This window comes from Oncorhynchus clarkii, chromosome 7 (genome assembly GCF_045791955.1).
Source record: "Oncorhynchus clarkii lewisi isolate Uvic-CL-2024 chromosome 7, UVic_Ocla_1.0, whole genome shotgun sequence".
Classification (NCBI taxonomy): domain Eukaryota; kingdom Metazoa; phylum Chordata; class Actinopteri; order Salmoniformes; family Salmonidae; genus Oncorhynchus; species Oncorhynchus clarkii.
Genome location: NC_092153.1, coordinates 41620624 through 41647129, shown reverse-complemented (window position 1 = coordinate 41647129; position 26506 = coordinate 41620624). Strand labels below are relative to the sequence as shown.

At 43.1% G+C, this 26506-nt stretch overlaps 1 protein-coding gene across 1 annotated transcript in view; it reads right to left on the bottom strand.

The window, feature by feature from the left end:
- Positions 1 to 2600: 2600 nt before the first annotated feature.
- LOC139414243 (coiled-coil domain-containing protein 30) overlaps positions 2601 to 26506 on the bottom strand; it is a 35295-nt gene continuing 11389 nt past the window's right edge. Inside the window, 10 exon segments of the mRNA XM_071162143.1 lie at positions 2601 to 2844; positions 2846 to 3065; positions 3206 to 3267; positions 7918 to 8050; positions 8280 to 8416; positions 18225 to 18366; positions 18491 to 18603; positions 20988 to 21153; positions 21311 to 21447; positions 21767 to 21949. Coding sequence (XP_071018244.1) covers positions 2812 to 2844; positions 2846 to 3065; positions 3206 to 3267; positions 7918 to 8050; positions 8280 to 8416; positions 18225 to 18366; positions 18491 to 18603; positions 20988 to 21153; positions 21311 to 21447; positions 21767 to 21949 — 1326 coding nt within the window. The 3' untranslated portion in view covers positions 2601 to 2811.

Below are 26506 nucleotides of genomic sequence, written 5' to 3'. Positions count from 1 at the left end.
CAGACCCGAGGAAAATATCAGCCATCAACAACATGGAGCGCCCGAAGAACAAGGACGATGTGAGACACTTCATTGGCATGATCACCTACCTTGTTCATACCTCAACTATCAGCACAGTCCGCTCCACTCAGATGTCTTCTGGGACAGAAAAATTAATGGGAATGGTCCCATGAACAGGAAAACTGCTTCAAAAACCTAAAGAAGACAATCACAGAAGAGCCAGTGCTCAGGTTCTATGATCCAGAGAAAAGCACAAGGATTTCTGCAGACGCGTCACAGTTTGGCCTGGGAGCAGTTCTTCTGCAACAGCATGACGACACATGGCAACCCGTTACTTATGCGTCCAGAGCCTTGACAGGCACATATATAAGGTATGCCCAAATAGAGAAATATCTACTGGTGAGCACATACGCTTGCTAACGGTTTCCCCAATACGTCTAAGGACGAGACTTCGAAGTAGAAACCGACCACAAACCATTGGTGTCAATCATGTCTAAGTCACTGAATGATTGTCCAATGAGAATCCAGAGAATGTTGATCAGACTGCAAAAGTATGATGTGAAGATGATCTATACCCCGGGAAAGTTCATGTTCGCCGCCGAACAATCTTTCTTGAGCAGTAGACAAGGAGAGCTTCGTCACACAGAAAAACACAGATTCAGGCCTACGTTGACATGATGGTAGCATCACTTGCTGTGTCTTCTGAGAGAATGGAGCAGATCAAAAGAGAGACCACAGCTGACCAAACAATGACAGAGTTGAAAGAAACAACACTGATAGGATGGCCCGCACAGAAAAACAACTGTCCAAGGAGAATACAGGATTACTGGATGTGCAGAGCAGAGCTCACCGTTGTGGATGACAGTGTTCAAAGGCAACAAGATTGTCATTCCCATGACACTACGCAAAGAAATGCTACAGAAAATACACGAGGGCCACTTGGGTGAGGAAAAATGCAAACGACGAGCACGAGAAGTAATGTACTGGCCAAGAATGAACCAGGAAATCAGCCAGACCACTGCTTCGTGTGAACTGTGTTTCACCTACAGGCCAAAGCTGCAAGCAGAGCCGCTAATGCCTCATCCAGTACCCAACAGACCCTACTACAAAGTTGGAGTTGACCTTTCTGACTGCAATGGCAAAAGTCACATTGTTGTTACCGACTACTACTCAAACTACCCTGAAGTAGCAACACTGCCAACTACCTCCAGCAAAGCTGTAATCACCTACCTGAAGTCAGTCTTTGCAAGACATGGGGCTGCGTCTGAACTGTACTCGGACAATGGCCCGCAGTTCTCAAGTTCCGATCATTCGCTGACGACTGGGGATTCCGACACAACACCTCCAGCCCCAACTTCCCAAGGTCCAACGGCTTAGCAGAGAGTTCAGTCAACATTTTTAAAGGTCTGTTGAAAAAGGCACACTATGGAAAGGAGGAATTCCCAAAAAATCTGATGATCTACCGCAGCGCACCGCTGCAGAACGGACTTTCACCTGCACAAATGTTGATGGGACGTCGTGTCAGAACCAACCTACCCATCCATGAGGACTTGCTAACACCCAGAGGTGCTCACAAAGTCAAACTCGTGAAGGAACAACAGAAAGACAAACAAAAACAGCGACACGACAAAAGTGCAAGACACTTACCTGAACTGAAACCTGGAGATCAGGTACGACTCCGAGACATCACCACAGGAATCTTGATGCAGCAAGGGTGTGTGTGCAGAGAGAAGTTGCACCGCAATCCTATGAGATCCAAACGGAGCGTGGATCACAACTGAGATGAAACAGAGTGGATCTAAGGCTTCAGCCATTCACTCAAGGGACGGAGGATCATCAGGAGGATACTGCTGAAGCGTCAAATGCCTTTAGCAATGGACAATTCAGTCAGAACACCCTGACTGACAATGAGCGCTGTCCACAACTGTTTCAGGAAGCACTTCAGCAGAACGACCAAAAAGGACTGTCAGAGCCCCTGAAAGGCTTATTGAGAATTGCTAAAAAAATAAGTCAGGATTGTAATAATAATAATTAATTGGGGGGAAAGAAATGTGTTATTGAAAATTACGTGTTATGCAGGTTGAGTAAACAAATGTGATGTAACATGTGTAGTTACATAGAAAAGGAGTTTCCTTTTAAAGGAAGGAAGATGTGTTGTTATGTGTTAATAACATTTAGACTACGTTACCCAGCAGGCTATGTGGGGGGCAGGGGGTTGAATAATGCCTTGCATGGCTAAATATGGAGTTTTCTAGCTGAAGTATATGTTCATTAAAAGTAGTTAAACCTACGCATTATATAAGGAACAAACATAACACTGCCCACCCGTTTTGGTAAGAAGCTGACCGATGGGGCTGGAGAAATCTGACCTCTCTCAAATGTATAGATAGAGCTATGAATACAAGGATTGACCATCCATGATATCAAAATTATAGTTTTAACCATGTTTTGTGTTTGTTTACAAACATTGGGAGTAAAACAAGCAGTTGTATGACAGTTGAACTGAGCTCAAGAGGCATTTGTTATATTCTTGAAGAATCAATGGATACATGTCATTCATTTAAGTCCAAAAGTGGACATAGCGACTGCTGATTGCCCCTTTAAATACTGACAATGTGAAAATATCAAAAGTTATATCATGACACAAAATTAACTTTAAATAGACTTAAACCACAATGCATAGAATATATGTAATTTAAAAATAAAACAACTAGTCCTGTCATGGTATTATTCATTGCAGCATTCCCTTCTTAAGTTTGGCTGTATTTGCCTGTCTGTCCTCACACCTCATCACTGTCCGAGCTCAGTGCGTCAGAGGTTGTGGTCAGCCCTGGTCAGAGGGGGGCGTCAGGTTCAGATTGCTGTCCCACATGCCTGGGGATGAGGTCAGGTTCAGATAGCCCATCTCCACAGGCTGTGTGGTCAGGGTAGAGTGTGGAGAGGTGAGTGAAGAGCGTGGAGAGGTCAGTGAAGAGCGTGGAGAGGTGGCTTCCTCTGTGTGACTGGCCTTGCACCTATAGATGTTGTCCAAATGGCTTCTCATGTCAAATGCTCCAGGCAGAACTCTGTTGACCACAGAAAACATTCAATACAGTTTTACTTTGAGGAAAATGCAACAAAGATTGCATGTAAGATGCTCTGTTAAAGTGAACGCAGTATCCTTTCATGACAATGGCGGTTTGGAAAAAAACTGAAGTTTCTCTACCTGGTTTCCAGAAGGCTAGACGTTAGCAGTATGCTCTCAAAATGAGACATTTTCTTCGATTCCTGATTTTTTTTTAAAGAAGGAAACGTGGCATGTTATGGTGAGGCAAAATCCCACTTCCAAGTCAATCTCACTTTGAACCATATCCTGCACACCGAGCTAGCACTCTCCAGCCACAACTTTATCCGTCACCATACACACACAATCAATTAAACTCGCTCTGTTCTGTGCAGTGCTGTGTTTCGGGACTTAGATTAAATCATCAAATAAATTCCATATAGCAAGAATGCATCCAGGGTAAGTCTAGGCTCATGAAAACATGTGGAAACATGAGAATGTTGAACGCACAACTGGAGTTGTTTGTTGACTACATTAAAGTGCAATTCCATCATGATTCAACCTCTGTCATAATCTCCAGCACAATACCCGTGTCTACATGGGTGAAAATTGTGCATTTCTATGCGATTCACAGTGACGTGGGGAATAAGAAAAATAACCTCCCTTTTGCTAGAAACTCATTGCAGGTTTTGAAAATCTGTTTTTCTTACTTTTAACCCTACCCTGTGATTTCTCAGAAGCAATTTTAGGACTTTTCTTCTCTTTTTAACAAAGCAAATATGAGGGAAACGGTATCGAAGTTCTACCAACACATTGACTGTATGTCGTACTCGCGCTGGTAAAACATTGGCCAACTGCTATTCAACTTCTCGAAACACCTTCGCCCACTTTGAGGATAACACCGTGCCACCGATGCAGCCCGCTACCAAGAACTGTGGGCTCTCCTTCTTTGTGGCCGACATGAGTAAGACATTTAAGCATGTTAACCCTCGCAAGGCTGCCAGCCCAGATGGCACCCGTGGCCGCGTACTCAGAGCATGCGCAGGCCAGCTAGCTGGAGTGTTCAAGATGTCCACCATTGCTTTCTTGGGTACATGAACAAAGGTAACTGAACTAAAGGACTATCGCCCCGTAGCACTCACTTCCGTCATCATGAAGTGCTTTGAGAGGCTAGTTAAGGATCATATCACCTCTATTTAACCTGATACCCTAGACACACTTCAATTTGCTTACCGCACCAATAGAGCCACAGACGATGCAATCGCCAACGCACTGCACACTACCCTATCCAATCTGGACAAGAGGAATACCTATGTAAGAATGCTGTTCATTGACTATAGCTCAGCATTCAACACAATAGTACCCTCCAAGCTCATAATTAAGCTTGGGGCCCTGGGTCTGAAACCTGCCCTATGCAACTGGGTCCTGGACATCCTGACGGGCTGCCCCCAGGTGGTGAAGGTAGGAAACAACACCTCCACTATGCTGATCCTCAACACAGGGGCCCCACAAGGGTGTGCGCTCAACCCCCTCTTGTACTTCCTATTCATCCATGACTGCATGGCCACGCAAGCCTCCAACTCAATCATCAAGTTTGCAGAAGACACAACAGTAGTAGGCCTGATTACCAACAATGACGAGGAGGTGAGCGCCCTGGGAAAGTGATGCTAGGAAAATAACCTCTCACTCAAAGTCAACAAAACAAAGGAGCTGATTGTGGACTTCAGGAAACAGCAGAGAGAGCACGCCCCTATCCACATCGACGGGACAGCAGTGGAGAAGGTGGAAAGCTTCAAGTTCCTCGGAGTACACATCACTGACGATCTGAAATGGTCCACCCACACAGACAGTGTGGTGAAGGCACAACAGTGCCTCTTCAAACTCAGGTGGCTGAAGAAATTTGGCCTTGGCCCCTAAAACCCTCAAACTTTTACAGATGCATAATTGAGAGCATCCTGTCGGCCAGCATCAATGGATCACTGGGGGCAAACTACCAGCCCTCCAGAACACCTACAGCACCTGATGTCACAGGGAGGCCAAAAGGATCATCCAGGACATCAACCACGCGAGCCACTGCCTGTTCACCCCACTATCATCCACAAGGCAAGGTCAGTACAGGTGCATCAAAGCCGGGACCGAGAGACTGAAAACAGCTTCTATCTTAAGGACATCTGATTGTTAAATAGCCATCACTACCCGGTTTCCACCCGGTTATGCAACCCTGCAACTTAGAGGCTGCCGCCCTAATGTGTACATATTGCTTTACCAATCTCATATGTATATACTGTATTATATTCTACTGTATTTTAGTCAATGCCACTCCGACATTGCTCAATCTAATATTAATATTTTTCTTAATTCCATTTTTTAAAACTTTTAGATGTGTGTGTGTGTGTATCGTTGTGAATCATTTTTAGATAATACTGCACTGTTAGATACTACTGCACTGTTGGAGCTAGGAACACAAGCATTTCGCTAAATTCGCAATAACTTTGATTTGATAGAAACGTGCTGTTTTCACATACAGTTGAAGTCGGAAGTTAACATACACCTTAGCCAAATACATTTAAACTCAGTTTTTCACAATTCCTGACATTTAATCAGAGTAAAAAATCCCTGTTTTAGGTCAGTTAGGATCACCACTTTATTTTAATTAAGAATGTGAAATGTCAGAATAATAGTAGAGATAATTATTTATTTCAGCTTTTATTTCTTTCATCACATTCCCAGTGGGTCAGAAGTTACATACACTCAATTAGTATTTGGTAGCATTACCTTTAAATTGTTTAACTTGGGTCAAACGTTTTGGGTAGCCTTCCACAAGCTTCCCACCATAAGTTTGGTTTATTTTGGCCCATTCCTCCTGACAGAGCAAGTGTAACTGAGTCAGGTTTGTATGCCTCCTTGCTCGCACACTATTTCTTGTTGTCCTTAAGCCATTTTGCCACAACTTTGGAAGTATGCTTGGAGTCATTGTCCATTTGGAAGACCCATTTGCAACCAAGCTTTAACTTCCTGACTGACGTCTTGAGATGTTGCTTCAATACATCCACATAATTTTCCTACCTCATGATGCCATCTATTTTGTGAAGTGCACCAGCCCCTCCTGCAGCAATTCACCTCCACAACATGATGCTGCCACCCCCGTGCTTCACGGTTGGGATGGTGTTCTTCGGCTTGCAAGTATCCCCCTTTTTCCTCCAGACATAACGATGGTCATTATGGCCAAACAGTTCTATTTTTGTTTCATCAGACCAGAAGACATTTCTCAAAAAGTACGATCTTTGGCTTTTTTACGGTGGTTTTGGAGCAGTGGCATCTTCCTTGCTGAGCGGCCTTTCAGGATACGTCGATATAGGACTCATTTTTCTGTGGATCTAGATACTTTTGTACCTGTTTCCTCCAGCATCTTTGCTGTTGTTCTGGGATTGATTTGCACTTTTCGCACCAAAGCACGTTCATCTCTAGGAGACAGAACGCGTCTCCTTCCTGAGTGGTATGACAGCTGCATGGTCCCATGGTGTTTATACTTGCGTACTATTGTTTGTACAGATGAACGTGGTACCTTCAGGCGTTTGGAAATTGCTCCCAAGGATGAACCAGACTTGTGGAGGTCAAACATTTTTTTCTGAGGTCTTGGCCGGATTTCGTTTGATTTTCCCATGATGTCAAGCAAAGAGGCACTGAGTTTGAAGGTAGACCTTGAAATACATCCACAGATACACCTCCAATTGACTCAAATTATGTCAATTAGCCTATCAGAAGCTTCTAAAGCCATGACACTTTCTAGAATTTTCCAAGCTGTTTATGGCCACAGTCAAGTTAGTGTATATAAACTTCTGACCCACTGGAATTGTGATACAGTGAATTACAAGTGAAATAATCTGCCTGTAAACAATTGTTGGAAAAACGACTTGTGTCATGCACGAAGTAGATGTCCTAACCAACTTGCCAAAACTATAGTTTGTAAACAAGACATTTGTGGAGTGGTTGAAAAAGGAGTTTTAATGACTCTAATCTAAGTGTATGTAAACTTCCGACTTCCACTGTATGTAGATACTGGTATCGTGCTGGAGATAATGAATATGACGTTGTAAAGTGGTGGAATTGCACTTTAACAAGCAGCTACATTGCCCCTATAAGGGAACCTGTGATTGCTCCATCAATTTTTTTATTATTTTAAATTCATGATATATGCCCTATTGATTCTTGAAGAATACAACTTGTAAATTCCTCATGAGCTTAGCTGCATTGTCTGACCCCATCAAGCACCAAAACAATATTGTTTTACTCCTCTGATGATGAAGAATGTATAACCTGAAAACATGGTTAATTAAAATTTAATTTTGGTAGCTTTTTTTGTTGTTGATTTATTTGATCATTTCAAACACAATACAACCACATGTACAATGTATGGCCAGACCTTGCATCCATAGCTCTGTCTATGAATCTGAGTGGTTACATTTCTCCTGCCTCATCCCTGAGATTTTTGCCAAATAAGTGGCAGGGTGAGACACTTTGTTATTGTTTGAACTGCAGATTGCAACTTTAACGCCGCTAAGTATGAAGTCCAATTATGACTGGCTTTCCAAGAACACAGACTCTGGGAAATCTAAATAGTTGGATACTTTGACAACTTAAACAACAATTCACATTTCTGGATGGCAGGTAGCCTAGTGGTTAGAGCGTTGGGCCAATAACCGAAAGGTTGCTAGATCGAATCCCCGAGCTGACAAGGTAAAACAAATCTGTCATTCTGTCCCTGAACAAGGCGGTTAACCCACTGCTCCTACGCCGTCATTGTAAATTAACTGACTTGCCTAGTTAAACAAAAAGGAAAAAAAATTAATAATAATCTACACCACCCAATGTACCTGTACATTAGCGCTGCGTGCTTTATGGAGATTCTTTAGTGCGTGCTGCAATGCTGCTCCGTTAGGAATCAGACCGGACATCTCCACTATGGTGTCCTGTAAGTGCTTGCTTTCCTTCTCCAGGAAATCCACACTGGAGAATGAAACGATAGGAAACAGCACACTTAGACACTCCCCAGAGACATCCAACACTTAACAACACGACAGGAGGTTCAGTAGCTGTGCTAAATGGTGGAGCTGTACTCTCATTACTGTGCTAAATTGGAAGTGATTAGTAGTACCTGTGTTAAGTACCATTGCTGGGGTTCAGTACTGTTTTGAGTTGGTGTTAGTGGGGGGAGGGGGAGGGGTGTTCTGAATACCTGCATTGAGTGGTAGTGGCAGCAAGCACACTCTTGTTTGTTTTCTCCTCCACGTCATTCAGTTTTCCGAGCAGATCCCTCTTCTCTGCCAGCAGTTTCCCATTTTCCTCATTCATGTTCACTATCATCTCTTTCTCCTAGAGAAAACAGAGAAAGTTCCTTAGTTCTGTTTTGCATGTATGGCATCAATTGGCATTGTCCAGAGTGTGTGACATGAGGGAGCAGCAGATTTAGGGCTTGGACAGACCACCAAGACTGTTGGCCGTGGTACCTCTGCCCAGCATGTCGGCAGTCATTTTTGTGTGTGTTCAAATAGCACAGTACATCGGCCGTCAGCCTGGTTAAAATACTCCAGGCCAGAACGGGTTGTAGCGTTGCTTGCTTTGTTCCCATTGGTATGTCCATGTTCTGTTAGATAGCCAAAACTAGCTCTGCTGCGCTAATGTTGCTAGCTAGCTAGAATTTGTATAACGTCCTGGCTCATACTTTAGCTAGATAGCCACAACTGTGTCCCACCCTTAATCTACTGGCTGTGTCCCACCCTTAATCTTGTAAAAAATGGCCTCCTCTCTTCTGTCCCTTCCTGCCGTCCTCCCCAACTTTCCTCTGTACTTGAAATAAATGCCTGCTCTTAGTATCTCTATTCCACTGCCCCTGCTATCTCTGCACTATCACTGTCCATATCAGGCTTTTTGCTTCTGCCTCGATCATTGAAACTACAACATCCTCACTACTAAGTGCTTGTTTAGCCAGTATATCAGCTGCCTCGTTCCCCTCCATCCCCACATGGGCTGGGACCCAAGTAAAACTTATCTGTATGCCCATCTGTCTAATCCTGCCATGGGTTTGTAACACCTCATACAGCAGGTCTTGTCTGCTACGTGACCTAAAGGACTGGAGACTCATCAACACTGCACATGAATTAGAGAAAGTAACTACATCCTTTACCCAGTGCAAGGCCAACAGAATGGCCATCAGCTCTGCCGTATATACAGCCAGATGATCTGTAATACGTTTCCTGACTGCCACCCCATATTCCTGCACTACAAATCCTGACCCAGTAGGTCCTGTCCTTGGATCTTTTGAACCATTGTGTAAATGGCCACAAAATCCTGATACACAGTTTCCAGACGTCTCTTAAACAAATCAGATGGATCAGCACCCTCCCTATCTTTCTGTAGTCTCCCCAACACTTCTAGATCCACTACTGGAGGCTGGAGTAGCCATGGTGAATTTACAGGAATAGCTACCATTGGACTAAACTCCCTTCCATGCAGTCCCATCTCCCTCGCCTAGATATTATCCATCCACCCATTGCGTGTGTTCTGTCTTCGCTCATGTTCCCAGCATGCCTGTGAAATCAAACCAAAGTTTGTCACGTGCGCCGAATACAACCTTACAGTGAAATGCTTACTTATAGGCTCTAACCAATACATACAGACACTGGTTAGTCAGGCTGATTGAGGTAGCATGTACATGTAGATATGGTTAAAGTGACTATGCATATATGATGAACAGAGAGTAGCAGTAGCGTAAAAGAGGGGTTGGCAGGTGGTGGATGTAACACAATGCAGATAGCCAATGAAATAAATTTCACATGATGAGACATCCCTTGTCCCTGTAGGTTGATCCAATAATTCAGTGCCAGCTGCTGTCTCCTAATCTGAAATGGCATATCCCCCATCTCCACCTGTAGTGCAGCCACTGGGGATGTCCGAAAGACACCACTACATATCTGAGTCCTTGCCCCTGTATGACATCTAGCCTTTCCAATGAGGTCCAGGCTGCTGAACCAGATGCTATACTGCCATAGTCTACTACAGATCAGATCAATGCAACATACATGGTCCTCAATGAGGAACGCCCAGCCCCCCACTCCTTCCCCATCAGACAGCGCATCACATTTAGCACCTTCTTACACTTTCCCACCACTCTCTCAATGTGTTCTACCCAGGTCAGTCTAGTGTCAAAGTATACCTCAAGGAACCTGAAGACTCCACCCTTTTCAAGTTTCTCCCATATAACCTCAAGCATACCTCATCTCCCATCTTCCTCCTTGTAAAGAACACTGAGTTCTCTACAGAGAATCTGAACCCCCACATTAATGCCCACCACACTACCTCATCAATTGCGTCCTGTATCTTCCTGATTATGTAAGGCACATTCCTTCCCCTCTTCCATAAGGCCCCATCATCTGCAAATAACAACCTCCCAATATCCGGTTATACCTGAGAGTAAACATAATTGATCATGATTGAGAACAACAGAGGACTAATCACGCTCCCCTGCGGTGTACCGTTATCCACCAGGTAGCTAGCTGCCTGATAGGGACTTTCCCACCCTCACCTGGATAGACCTTCCATACCTTAAGGGAACATTTTGACATTCGCCATATGGTTAGTGAGAAAGTCCATATTACAAATGTACGGTCCCTTACCAGACGTCCGAAAACGTTTGTAAAATTTGCAGACGGCGTCGGGCCGTGCGGCAGGGCCAGATCTACCAGGAAGTCATCAAACGAACTCTCTCGGACATTCAGTTTCCATTTTATAAAATAATCCAATTTTGGTCATTTTTCCGCTGTCCCGATAAATCCCACAAGAGGGTGAATGGAATCATATTGCAAATGTACAAAACATCACGAATCACGACGTGGCCTTATCTCCAAAACGGAAAAGACTTCGAAGACGAAACTTGGTGAGCGTAGGTTTGGCATAATGGGCAGTTGGCCCCGAACAAGATGGTGTCTAGGCCTCAACGGTTTTTGAGTTATGGCCATTTTTCTGGGATTAAAGGTCCAAAATGAAAATAGAGCAATAATTTTTCCGCTTCACGTCAAAGTCAAGGAGCCTCCGGTGTCATTAAAAAAAGAACCAGCCATTTATCTATCGTCATTTAAGAGAAATCGTACAATGTCAAATTGGTGATGTTCAAAAATAGGTGTTGTTTTTTTAAAACAGTTACAGATCCAGTTGCAGCGTGTTCATACGAATCTTTTTAAAGTGTGCTTCGGAGCTCTGCGAGATTTCTGTGATTTTCTGAAATAACACACACACTCACTAAACACTCCGTAAATAAGTAAGTTCTTAACATAAAGACTTAAAACTCAAAATTCTATAATTGCCTACCCCAAGGAGGATATGTGTTCAATTTCAGCTTCCTGTGTAAACCGGAAGTGCCTTAAAATGGTGTCATAGGTGCTGTTTCCAAGGGTTAAAAAGGTCAGATCTTTTCAAAACTTAATGTGTGATTAGGCAACCCCCCATGAACTGTAAGTCAGTAATTTCTCCCAAGAAAAGCTCTCGCACACACACACACACACAGCAAGGATGGAGTGACAAAGTGCGGTGCTTAAAGACACACAGAGCCTGCAATGGCATTTCCATATTCTCTAGGCCGTGCCGAGTTCAACGAGATGCCCCGCTTGACCGTAAGCTCACTCTGAGTGCAGCGACCATGAAAAAAAGTAGGCCCAAAATTAAGCCTGGCCCTAAATGTAATTTGCTTTTGGGTGACAGTGAGAGAACCGTTAGGGTGAGAAGCACAATTCGACCTCAGGTACGATCCTGAGGTCCTCCCGATCTGTGCAAGCCTAACCTTGACCGTGTGGCATTAACCCTTAACAGTAAAACAGGGTTTTTTGATCTCACAGATTACATTGACATCTCTCCCCATAGGAATACATTGCCTGCTCCTCTAAAGTCAACCTGAAGCATATGTGGGTTATGAATGCCTTATGAACCTGTCTTCAATGACAGTCCATCAGGACACTATGAAGTCTACCTGTGTCGATTCTAAGCTTCCTGAAGCAACCGGAAGTGATTAAATTCACCCTAAAAGTGTTTTGAAACACATAACCTGTCATTATGAAAATCACTGTATTCAAACCTGTGTAGATCAGTCAATTCTTAACATAAAGACTTTAAACTCAGGATTCTGTAAGAGCATACCCTAAGAAATATGTGTTTACTTATAGCTTCCTGTGCCAACCGGAAGTGCCTTTAATTGGGTCACACTGTCTGTTTTGAAGGGTTAAAAAAGTCACATCTTTCCAAAACTTCATATGTGTGACTAGGTAACCCTCCTGAACTGTAAATCAGTCATTTCTCCCAACAGATGTAAAAAAAAAAGCTCTCACACACACACACAGCAAGGATGGAGTGACAAAGTGCGGTGCTTAAAGACACAGAAAGCAGGCAATGGCATTACCATAATCTCTAGGCCGTGCCGAGTTCAACGAGATATCCCGCTTGACCGTAGCTCGCTCGGTCTAAGCGCAGCGACCATGAGAAAAGTAGGCCCAAAATGAAGCCTGCCCCCCAACGTCATTTGCTTTTGGGTGACAGTGAGAGAACCGTTAGGGTAAGAAGCACAATTCGACCTCAGGTACGTTCATGAGGTCCTCCCCATCCGTGCATGCCTAACCTTGACCGTGTGGCATTAACCCTTAACATTAAATCAGGGTTTTTTGAACCTCACAGATTACAATGACTTCTCTCCCCATAGGAATACATTGCCTGCACCCCTAAATTCAACATGAAGCCTATGTGGGTTATGAATGCCGTATGAACCTGTCTTCAATGACAGTCCATCAGGACACTATGAAGTCTACCTGTGTCGATTCTAAGCTTCCTGGACCAACCGGAAGTGGTTAAAATCACCCTAAAAGTGTATATCCATACCCTACCTGCAGTTTGATAGAAATAGTGCATTCAACCCTGTGTAAATCAGTCAGTTCTTAACGTAAAGACTTACAACTCAGGATTCTGTAAAAGCATACTCCAATGAGGATAGGTGTTTAATTATAGCTTCCTGTGCCAACCGGAAGTGCCATAATTGGTGTCACAGGGGCTGTTTCGAAGGGTTAAAAAAGTCAGATCTTTCCAAAACTTAATGTGTGTGATTAGGCAACCCCCATGAACTGTAAATCAGTCATTTTCCCCATAAAACTTCAAAGAAAAACTAAATCACACACACACACACAGCTTGGAAGGAGGGACACATTGGGGTGCATAGAGACTTACACTGCCTGCATTAGTTAACCTTGTTGGAACTTTTAAAGAACCGTCAGACCTAGAGTTATGAAACTTTAGAAACCTGTTCTAGACCTCAGGTCGATAGTGCGTGGTGAGTTACGTGGTTCTAGAAGGTTCTCAGACCGAGAAACAGCCTTGTACATTTGCAATAACTTCAATTCATTTTTGCATCACGAAAATGACGACATTTACAAATGTCCCAGAGTCGCAAGACTAGGTGCATTACAACAGCCTTGGCCCATATAGACGGACCCCAACGTTTCTGTCCGATTGCTCATTCAAGGACCCCGTAGCAAGGCATGGAAAAAAGTGGATTTTCAGCACCAATTAGGGTCTTGCTCGGGCACCAAATGACCTATCGAGCCGAAACTTGGGATTCGGGGTCGCCTCAACTAGGCCTACACATAACATCAGAACTGGACCCGCAGCTAGAATGTTTTACGTTTTTATTATGGTTTGAACAGAAGGCGTTGTGAATTTTGGGCCAGTATGATAGTTGGCTATTAAACGAGTTGGAAAAAGTGGGTTTGGTGTCAGTTTGTATCAGTTTGGTGTCAGAATGATATCTAATTGACTGATGGACGGTGACTTGCTGGTGACTATTGTCCATTTGCAATATGTTTAAACAGTGAGGTACCATCACCAAAGTGACATTCTGAAATCAACCCTAACGAGCGATGGAAATGAACAACTATCACTGCCCAGCCATCCCGAGTTCATTGGGCCAGTCAATTTCGCATTCCTGTAGGATTTTTGAGCATGACAAATTCGTGATGGTACATGCCCATTGAAACATATTGCAAATGCACGTGCACTTGCAATATGATTCAACAGTGAAAAAACATCACCAAATGGACATGATGAAGTCAACACAACGAGCGATGGAAAGGAACAACTATCACAGCCCGGCCATCCTGTGTTCATCAGGCCAGTCAATTTTGCAATTCTACAGGAATTTTGAGCATGACAAATTCGTGATGGTAAATGCCCATTGAAACATATTGCAAATGCACGTGCATTTGCAATATGATTCAACAGTGAAAAAAACATCACCAAATGGACATGATGAAATCAACACAACGAGCGATGAAGAAGAACCACTATCACTGCCCGGCCATCCTGTGTTCATCGGGTCAGTCAATTTTGCATTTCTGCAGGATTTTTGAGCACGTCAAATTTCTTATGGCATTTGGCCCCAAAAAAAGTGACTTTTGACTTTGACTTCCTATGAAATCATATTGCAAATGGACAAAACATATGCCTTATGCACAAGTAAAAACATTTTTTTAAATGATGATAATAAAATATGACTAAAGTATGTTGATACAGTTCTTATACATGTGTAATTGACACAAAAATCGAAAGAATTTCGAAAAACGGTCCAGAAAGCACTTTAAGGGGTTGCTAGGTTTTTGAATTCTTTTTCACTTTTTCAAAATGTTGCTTTTGGATGTTGACTTGTGTTGCATTTGCAATATGAAAAACCACAGTGGAGCGCGCTTGCCACCTGTTGGATTTTTAAAGTGTTACACCTGGCATTTGCCATATGGCATTTGCAATCAACTTTGAACGAAACGACGCCGAATTGAGTGGTATTGGACACCGTGTATATGGTTTGTCCAGTGCCAATGACTTCCCATTCATTGTTGTCCATTTCAGGGGGGTGTTCCCTTACAAACAGGAAATCCTTTAGCCAGTTGTACGTTCTTCCACCTACCGCCATAATATCAAGCTTGATTAACGACCCCTCCTTCTGCATCATATCATACACCTTCTCCACATCAAAAAAGACAGCTACAACAGTCTCCTTGTTCACCTGAGTCTTCCTGACCTCTGCTTCTAAGCAGAGCACTGGGTCCATAGTTCTCCTATCCTTCCTGAACCCACTCTGATGTGGCGATATTCCATAATCTTACATACATGTGATGTTAAAGCTATTGGCTGATAGCTTGTTGGCCTCATTGGGTCCTTCCCTGGCTTCCGGATTGGTACCACTACTGCCTCCTAACTGCCTGGTAGTTTCCCCTCCTCCCACACTCTGTTGTACAACACCAACACCTTATCCAGGGCCTCATCACTAAGCTGGGTCAACATAACATAGCACACCTCATCTTCCCCAGGTGAAGTTAACCCAGCCTTACCTATTGCCCTTTTCACCTTTACCATGGTAAATGGTGCATTCAACGCATCATTTGCATCCTCCCTCCCATCCAGCACTCCAGGATGCTCCTCTCACATTCTCTCTCTCCCCCTCTGCCACTCCTCTGACAAATATGCTGAGCTATGCACTAGGACAAATGCTTTGGCCATCATCTCTGCCTTCTCCTCATCTGTTACTGCCAGTCGTCAACACTGGATAATCCCACTCCCTTCTGACCCCACTCATCCTCTTAATCATCCCCCACACTTCTCCCATGGGTGTCGTCCTTCCAATCGTGTCACAGAACCGACGCCAACATAACCTCTTTGCCTGACGGATAGTTCTCTTCACCAGGGCCTGAGCCTGCTTATACTGAATCAGATGGAAGTTATGCGTCCTTTTTAGTACTCTAAATGCCCTGTTCCGACTCCTCACCATTGTCCCACACTCCTCCGTCCACCATGGGACTGTTTTCCTCCTCCCTGACCTCTTAGGTATAACCTCAGTAGCTGCCCCCACTAACGCTGTTCTCACCCAGTTATTCATACTATCCATATCCCCTCTCATATCCACCCGAGCCATCACCTCACACAGCTCTTGAAAATGATCCCACTTTGCCCTTCCAAACATCCACTGACACCTCCTCCCTACTGTGAATACTATGAGGTAATGATCACTCCCTACTGTCGACTCCTCCCATACCTCCCACTCACAGATTCCTGCCATTGCATTAGATGCCAGAGTGAGGTCCAAGGCAGATTCTTTCCCTATGGCTACATCAATCCTGGTCCCTCGGCCATCATTCAGGCACACCAGGGCTGCATTCCAAACACTTAAAAGACACACCCTATACCCTCAGCCCTCAAATTAAGTGGACACTTCAGAATAAGTATCATGACGTCTGACGAGTATACACTTGTAGGGCAAGGGGCGAGGAAGGAAGGAATGATTTTTTAAATGGACCGCCCTTGCCTGGAAATTCGTCACTGGCTCATCCCGCGATGATTGTGTTTTCAGCCACCAAGTAGCTTGTGGGTGCTTTATATGCGCTACAGTCAGTTATGATTACATGTCTACTTATATTAACTATATAATAATTAATATATGCCTATTGTATGATAGCTATCAAATTAATTAGCTAAATAACGTTAGCCTGCCTAGCTACTTCTGAATAAGGAAAATGTTTTATTTCCACAATTTCCAAAAGCAAACCAAACAAAAAACAGAATTACTTTTATGAGACATGTTTGTGCATTAGTAGCACAATTTCTAACTATTTACATTTGTTTTTACTTACCTAGTAAGCAAAATGTTTAATATGTTGACTCCATATTGACATTGATGTTCTCGCTGACTTTTCTTAGCAGATGTACAATCATCACGAATTGAATTATGGGGCGTTTCAGGCCCCGAAGAGAACATAATTGTATACTCGCAAACTCCATTAAAAACGAGGGCTTACGTTGCAAACTTCCCTTGCTTGGCTAATAATTTGGACCGATGACAAATATGGCCGTGGGGATTCCCCCAAGAGCATATGGGTGAGGGTTAAGGGTTAAGGGCTGTCGACCTTTGAGTTTGAAACGCAGCCCAGATCTTTCATTTATATCAGAATTTCCATCACTTGGAGATTTCCCCCCAAGAGCGTGTCCTCCCCCTACATCTCTGTCCCTATACAGGGTTCATAGTGGTTGATACTGTATGATAAAACTCCACAGTCAGTTTGAGCCATGTTTCGTGCACACGAATCACATCAGGTTTAGCTGGCATATCTAGAATGAACTGCTTGAACTCCTGCCCATTGACCAACAGGCTTTGAGCATTTTATTTTATTTACCTTTATGTAACTGGGCAAGTCAGTTAAGAACAAATTCATATTTTCAATGACGGTCGAGGAACAGTGGGGGTAGAACAACAGATTTTCACCTTGTCAGCTTGGAGCTCAGAATGAGAACGAGTTGCTTAACCACTTTATGTAGCCTCGCCCACTTATTTGAATCAATAAAAATGTTGTTTTTTTTCACACGTAGTATAAGCACTCGGATGCAAGCGTTAGCATAATTAGCATTCACATAAGAGTTGGAACTGCTTGTTGTGAGTGGCAGCTGGTAGGGCTTGGTTTGTATGTGTTGTGGGGGGAAGGTGCAGAACACAGAAAGAGCGAGGGATACGAGACCAAAAATACAACAAGAGAGCCAGTGGCTATGAGGACGCAAAATGAGCTAACATTCAATCTTGAAGAGTACTCGATTATGAAAATTCTAATTTAATTCTAATTAAAGTTGATTTTAATGAATAATCAATGCAGCCCAAATTCACTCTGATTTGTTACAACCAATGATGTATATAAACCCCATTGGTTACTACCTACAGTGGCTAGATAGCTAGCATGGAGGAAGCTTTCCCATTTGTTTTATGAAGTGTGATTGGCTTAGCTAATTACTGTATATTGTCAAACTTAAGCAAAATACTGTTTATCCTTCAAGCGCAAAACTCCCTTAGCTTGATGCAAGACTTGCAACAGCAAAAACAAAATTGTCAAAATTATTATTTTAGTTAACTGTTTTGAACATGAAAGTGTCTGTGCAGGAAAAGTGCCCTCTTTTCTCCTTCTTGTTGTCACTCCTTTCCCTCTCGCAGAAGTTTGTGCTCTCTGATTGGCTCAAAGTTGTCAGGCACACAGCAGGTGGTACCTATTGTTGTGCCAGGCAAGGGAGCGGACCCCTATTGTGCAGGCTAACAAGCTGGCTGGTGGGTCTGACCTCTTACCCTGGCTGATGAGGTTAAGGCGAGAGCCAGGTCTCTCTCAAGGCTTTGAATCCTCTCATCACGACATCCTGTCTCCTTCAAATAAATCTGTTTGGCTCGCCACATTTTGGCTTTGTGCTGAGATCGCTTCTCGGCGTTCTTGCTGTGGGAGCAGAGGAAACAAAACCACACAGTGTTGTTGAGCACCAGAAGAGAGTGAAAGTGTGACTACAGTAGCAAGGCTAAGTCCCTGGTTTTGCTTTGAGGATGTTCTCTAGGATCTTTACCTTTTCTGTAAATCCAGGCACGTGAGAACTTCCATGAGCTCCTCTGTTAGTTTCTCACAATCCTCCTGCCTGGCCTCCAGGCATTCCTTCAGCTTTACATAATCGGCAGGAATCTGTGGTCAGTCAGACAGGCAGGCAGACAGAAAGACATGATCAACATCTACATAGGCTAGATGAGGGTCTCAGTTTACATTTATTCCAAGACCATACAATTCTGACTGAAACACAGATACAGTGGGGTCTGAAATTATTGACACGCATGATAAAGATGAACAATAATGACGGTATAAAATAAATAATTCAAATACTGAACTGTGTTGTATGCTAAAATTGTTGTAGAAATTATTATATTTTATACTAATACTAGTTTGCTAGTTTTATATGAGAGCCTCTTACCATAAATAATAACAGGGGAGGTTAGCATGTCTTGGGGGTATGACATTTGACCCGCTATAACTTTCTCACTCATTATTATTCGTAATCATGGTAGCATCCACAATGTAGAAGTGTTTAGAGACATATTCTTATTTAGAATAAAAGGGACTCCAAAATGATACGATACATTATTTATCATAAATTTTGTTTGGGCACAAAATAATCTGAAACCAACTGCAAATGCGTTCAACAAGTTTGTAGAGTCACAAGCTTGATGTAGTCATTGTGTGCTAGGAATATGGGAGCAAATCAAAAACTTTTGACTACTTTATTTATAAGAATCTTCAGGGTTGTCAATAATTTTGACCTCTACCTTTTTGGAAAACATTTTTTATTACTATTAACAAAATGTCTTCCTTCAACTATGACAGACAAAATGAGAAGAAAACAAATCCAGAAAATCACATTGTAGGATTTTTAATGAATTTATTTGCAAATTATGGTGGAAAAATAAGTATTTGGTCAATAACAAAAGTTTCTCAATACTTTGTTATATACCCTTTGTTGGCAATGACAGAGGTCAAACGTTTTCTGTAAGTCTTCACAAGGTTTTCACACACTGTTGCTGGTATTTTGGCCCATTCCTCCATGCAGATCTCCTCTAGAGCAGTGATGTTTTGGGGCTGTTGCTGGGCATCACGGACTTTCAACTCCCTCCAAAGATTTTCTATGGGGTTGAGATCTGGAGACTGGCTAGGCCACTCCAGGACCTTGAAATGCTTCTTACGAAGCCACTCCTTCGTTGCCCGGGCGGTGTGTTTGGGATCATTGTCATGCTGAAAGACCCAGCCATGTTTCATCTTCAATGCCCTTGCTGATGGAAGGAGGTTTTCACTCAAAATCTCACGATACATGGCCCCATTTATTCTTTCCTTTACACGGATCAGTTGTCCTGGTCCCTTTGCAGAAAAACAGCCCCAAAGCATGATGTTTCCACCCCCATGCTTCACAGTAGGTATGGTGTTCTTTGGATGCAACTCAGCATTCTTTGTCCTCCAAACACAACGAGTTGAGTATTTACCAAAAAGTTATATTTTGGTTTCATCTGACCATATGACATTCTCCCAATCTTCTTCTGGATCATCTAAATGCTCTCTAGCAAACTTCAGACGAGCCTGGACACGTCTGGCACTGCAGGATTTGAGTCCCTGGCGGCGTAGTGTGTTACTGATGGTAGGCTTTGTTACTTTGTTCCCAGCTCTCTGCAGGTCATTCACTAGGTCCCCCTGTGTGGTTCTGGGATTTTTGCTTACCGTTCTTGTGATCATTTTGACCCCACGGGGTGAGATCTTGCGTGGAGCCCCAGATTGAGGGAGATTATCAGTGGTCTTGCATGTCTTCCATTTCCTAATAATTGCTCCCACAGTTGATTTCTTCAAACCAAGCTGCTTACCTATTGCAGATTCAGTCTTCCCAGCCTGGTGCAGGTCTACAATTTTGTTTCTGGTGTCCTTTGACAGCTCTTTGGTCTTGCCCATAGTGGAGTTTGGAGTGTGACTGTTTGAGGTTGTGGACAGGTGTCTTTTATACAGATAACAAGTTCAAACAGGTGCCATTAATAAAGGTAACGAGTGGAGGACAGAGGAGCCTCTTAAAGAAGAAGTTACAGGTCTGTGAGAGCCAGAAATCTTGCTTGTTTGTAGGTGACCAAATACTTATTTTCCACCATAATTTGCAAATAAATTCATTAAAAATCCTACAATGTGATTTTCTGGATTTTTTTTCCATTTGTCTATCATAGTTGAAGTGTACCTATGATGAAAATTACAGGCCTATCTCATCTTTTTAAGTGGGAGAACTTGCACAATTGGTGGCTGACTAAATACTTTTTTGCCCACTGTAAATATCCTATTTTGGCATACAATATAGCTCAGTATTTGTATTATTTATTTTATACAATCATTGTTGCTAATCTTTATCAAGGGCCGCACTATACATTTAGTTATTTGACAGCTTTCTCTTGAAATGAAGAGAGAGTACCATGCCCCATATCAAATCAAATTTATCAAATTTCAAATTTATTTCAAATCAAACCATAGTCAGAGGGTGCCAGGTCACTCACCTCCTGGCTGGCTGTGCCTGTCTGACTCTGTAGGACATCTAGCTGTGTCTGCTGGCCTTTAAATCGGAGGCTCAGCTCTGAGTTAGTGCAGTTCAGGGAGGCTTCCACCTCTCGCAGGGAACACCCCTCATCCTGCAGCTCCTCCTCCCTCTGCTCCCACATCCTCCTGAATGAACCAAACACACACACTTTTAGACCAGGACCACATATCTACAACTGCACAAGCAAACCACTACAAGACCATAACTGACCATCACACAGCTGGTTGCTGGTTTAAACAGTTTAACTGAAGCAGCAGAGGGGCCTTTAGTAGGAAAAGGTACCTGTGGAGCTGGTTGTCCTGAGTCCTAAGGGCCGTGTATCTTGCTGCCTCCTCTTGCTGGCCAGACTCTGTGTTGCGGTTTCTTTCCACGTTCAGCTGGTGCTCTGTGCTCTTCAGCTGCTGCTGCAGACTCTGCATCTGAGTCAAAGAGGCAGCGGAGGGAAGAGGTCATTTACCTTGTGTGAAAAGTACTACTACTATTATTCTGTTTGGCTTGGTCAGAGAGCTCAGAACTACAGATTTTATTTTATTTCTCTCTCTATGGGTGCCAATCGTATCCACAGTAATGCAGCTGACTCAACTAATCAGCGTGGAATTTAAATTAGTTTAATGAACTGGAACAAAGTTGATTGGAGCAAATTTCACTGTCCCTCTGCGGAAATGGATTGGCCACCCCTGGCTTGAGACTATAGGCTGAAGACTATGAATGACACTGCACTCCTGCATGGTGTCTCACCTCTACCTCCATGTCTTTGATCTTGGCCCTCTCAGCGCTCAGCTCCTCCTGCAGACGGCTGCAACTCTGGGCTTTCTGGCTGCTCTGGGCCAGCCCCTCCCTCAGCTCCCTACTCTCCTGCTGCAGAGCCCTCTGCTCCAGATGGCTGACCATAGCCTGGCCCTGCTTCAACTCAGCACACACCTGAACACCACCACAACCACACACACAACCAGCACATTTACATACAGAGAAACCATGATTTGTTTTCACGAATGTAATCCATAAAATGGTCCTTTGGAGGAAGGATTGTTGACATACTGTACAAGTCAAAAGTTTGGACACAAGGGTTTTTCATTATTTTTACCATTTTCTACATTGTAGGATAATAGTGAAGACATCAAAACTATGAAATAACACATGGAATAATGTAGTAACCAAAAAAAAGAAAAACAAATCAACATTTATTTTGATATGCCATTTTGATTTGCCACCCTTTGCCTTGACAGCTTTGTACACTCTTGGCATTCTCTCAACCAGCTTCATGAGGAATGCTTTTCCAACAGTCTTGAAGGAGTTCCCACATATGCGGAGCATCTGCGGTAAAACTCATCCGAAACCATCTTAATTGGGTTGAGATCGGGTGGCTGTGGAGGCCAGGTCATCTGATGCAGCACTCCATCACTCTCCTTGTTGGTCAAATAGCCCTTACACAGCCCGGAGGGCCATCCCACTAAGCTCATCAGACTAAATGACAGATTTCCAACAGTCTAATGTTCATTACTCGTGTTTTTTGGCCCAAGCAAGTCTCTTCTTATAATTGGTGTCCTTTAGTAGTGGTTTCTTTGCAGCAATTTGACCATGAAGGCCTGATTCACGCAGTCTCCTCTGAACAGCTGATGTTGAAATGTGTCTGTTACTTGAACTCTGTGAAGCATTTTGGGCTGCAATCTGAGGTGCAGTTCAGATAATGAACTTATCCTCTACAGCAGAGGTAACTCTGGGTCTTCCTTTCCTGTGGCGGTCCTCATGAGAGACAGTTTCATCATAGCGCTTGATGATTGATTTTTTACAACTGCACGCGAGTAAAGTTCTTTACATTTTCTGGATTGACTGACCTTCATGTCTTAAAGTAATGATGGACTGTCATTTCTCTTTGCTTATTTGAGCTGTTCTTGCCATAATATGGACTTGGTATTTTACCAAATAGGGCTATCTTCCGTATACCACCCCTACCTTGTCACAACACAACTGATTGGCTCAAACGCATTACGAAGGAAACAAATTCCACAAATGACTAATTAATTTTAACAAAGCACACCTGTTAATTGAAATGCATTCCAAATGACTACCTCATGAAGCTGGTTGAGAGAATGCCAAGAGTGTGCAAAGTGTTGAACACTTTTTTGGTCTAATTAATGAAAAAAGCATATAAATCAAAAAGGACGTTAACTCTGCATCTCTTCTAACTATTTTCTTTTTTCACAACTGCCACCAGTTTGGCACCAAAACATTTACAACAAAGACCTATTAACATAGTGAAATAAATAAGTGTGCAAAAAAAAAAAAAAAACTTCATGCTGTAACACCAGTGGTATTCACTAATTCTCCATGCACTGTAATTTACAAATTGATGAGAGCTATTGATAAGAGCTAGGTAAATGATCAATCCGTTTGGATAAGGGGATTGTAAATATAAATTATAAATATAAAATATAAATTGTTTTAGATGTATTTTACCTCATGATCTTTGGAGACAAATGTGAAACCAGCCATATGGCAGCAAACTGAAGCATATCAACATGACAGGCAGGCTATGTCCCGTTCCCACACTGAAGTATATGAAATGCTGTGCTTACAGAATTTAAATTGCATGGCCTTATAACTTGCAGGGATAAATCTTGGAGACACAAGCCAAATGAGATGACAAGCCAAATGAGATGACAAGCCAAATCCGCGAAGAGTGACAGTTGGGCCAAATTGAACCTTTGTGCACTCTAGATGTTTACATTTCAGCCCTATTGCTCAAAAGCAAAAATAGATCATATTTAACATATTACAAGTTGTTCAATAACTTGTGACATGTCGCCCACTTCATGGAATCGTCACGGAACGCAAACCAAGCCTGGCAGTTTAAACCTGGAGCCTGGCACACGACGACTGGACTGTTGTCATATCAGTTCCATGATCAGTGAGGATTAGAGTCGATTTATAGTACCTTTGGTCAACCTCTACTGTTACACGTTTCTCCCCTTCCAGTATTTAATGGATTGAACAACTGAATGGCAACTTTCAGGATTAATAATCAAACCTTTGTATTTTTTAATAAAACAATATGTTTAGTGTGTAAAGGCTCTCCTAAACGTTTTACATTTTTTATGAAGAAGGTAGATTCCTAAAATATACAAGATCAGGTCATTTTACCAATTAGTGCTGAAACAGATATTTTGATGGCTATCTTTCATTGATCCTTAATATTCTGAACCCGTTCTCTCTATATATTATAGTGAGTCTGTCAACAAAATTCAAATAAAATGTACACCGTATTTAGAAAACCCGACCCTAGGCAACACAGTGACTACGGTCTGGTTTCAATGATGGACTCTTTTGGCATTGATGAACGAACTTCGCACTGCTTACTTCAATAAGGAGAGAAAAACAAATTCCGCGGACATAAGGAGAGAAAAACAAATTCCACGGACATCACGATTCAAAACCTTTGCCGTGGTTTTAGTTAAAGGTAGTTGATGCATACTAGCAACTTACGAAATGCACTCATGAAAAATGGGGCGGCAGGTAGCCTAGTGGTTAAGGCGTTGGGCCAGTAAACGAAAGGTTGCTAGATCGAATCCCTGAGTGTCACACCCTGGCCATAGAGAGGTTTTTATTCTCTATTTTGGTTAGGTCAGGGTGTGACTAGGGTGGGAATTCTAGTTTCTTTATTTCTATGTTTTCTATTTCTTTGGCCGGGTGTTGTTCTCAATCCGAGGCCGCTGTTTATCGTTGTCTCTGATTGAGAATCATACTTAGGCCGCTTTTTCCCCACCTGTGTTTTGTATGTAGTTGTTTTCTGTTTTGTGCATTCTTGGTTAAGGGTGCCCAGTCTGGGGCCCGCAGCGAGGGTCCCCAGTCCAGGGTTGGCGGCGAGGTTCCCCGCACCAGAGGTGCCACCAAAGTGGGGGGATAGAGGTTTTTATTCTCCATTTTGGTTAGGCTAACGTGTGACTAGGGTGGGCATTCTAGTTTCTTTATTTCTATGTTTTCTATTTCTTTGGCCGGGTGTTGTTCTCAATCAGAGGCCGCTGTCTATCGTTGTCTCTGAGAATTATACTTAGGCAGCTTTTTCCCACCTGTGTTTTGTGGGTAGTTGTTTTCTGTTTGCACCAGGCAGAACTGTTTCGTTTTGTTCCACTTTGTTATTTTGTTTCCGTGTTCAGTTTGAATAAATAATCATAAACACGTCCCACGCTGCGCTTTGTGCTCTTCTTCAGACGAGCGTTACACTGAGCTGACAAGGTAAAAATCTGTCGTTCTGCCCCTGAACAAGGCAGTTAACCCACTGTTCCCTGGTAGGCCGTCATTGTAAATAATAATTTGTTTTTAACTGACTTGCCAAGTTAAATAAATAAAACAAAAACAGTCTAAGGTAAGTCTGAATACTGAGAAGCGCTTAAATCAAAATGCGTAGAAAAGGCATACATTTCATAAGTCTGAATTGGGCCCCTAGTGATCCTGTGACTGATGGGTTAGGGTTGTCCTGTTGGCACAGTAAAGTGGACTGTGGTCAGAACCTGCATAGTCATCTGCTGCTGTCTGGATAGTTTGTGTTCTTCCTCCTGGACTATCAAATCAAATTTGATTTGTCACATGCGCCAAATACAACAGGTGTAGACTTTACATTGAAATGCTTACTTGCAAACCCTTAACCAAGAATGCAGTTTTAAGAAAATAAAAAAAGTAAGAGATAAGAATAACAAATAATTAAAGAGCAGCAGTAAATAACAATAGCCGGGCTATATACAGGGGGTACCGGTACAGAGTCAACGTGCGGGGGCACCGGTGTCGAGGTAATTATGTACATGTAGGTGGAGTTATTAAAGTGGCTGTGCATAGATATTATAGAGTAGCAGCAGCGTGGCCATTTGATTAGCTGTTAATGAGTTTAATGGCTTGGGGGATAGAAGCTGTTTAGAAGCCTCTTGGACCTAGACTTGACGCTCCGGTACCGCATGCCCGTGCGGTAGCAAAGAGAACAGTCCATGACTAGGGTGGCTGGAGTCTTGTTAGGGCCTTCCTCTGACACCGCCTGGTATAGAGGTCATGGATGGCAGGAAGCTTGGCCCCAGTGATGTACGCACTACCCTCTGTAGTGCCTTGCGGTCGGAGGCTGAGCAGTTGCCATACCAGGCAGTGATGCAACCCGTCAGGATGCTCTCAATGGTGCAGCTGTAAAACCTTTTCAGGATCTAAGGACCCATGCTAAATCTTTTCAGTCTCCTTGGGTGAATTGGTTTTGTCGTGCCCTCTTCATGACTGTCTTGGTGTGCTTGGACCATGTTAGTTTGTTGGTGATGTGGACTCCAAGGAACTTGAAGCTCTCAACCTGCTCCACTACAGCCCCATCGATGAGAATGGGGGCATTCTCGTCCTCCTTTTCCTGTAGTCCACAATCATCTCCTTTGTCTTGATCACGCTGAGGAAGAGGTTGTTGTCCTTGTGCCACACGGTCAGGTCTCTGACCTCCCTATAGGCTGTCTCATC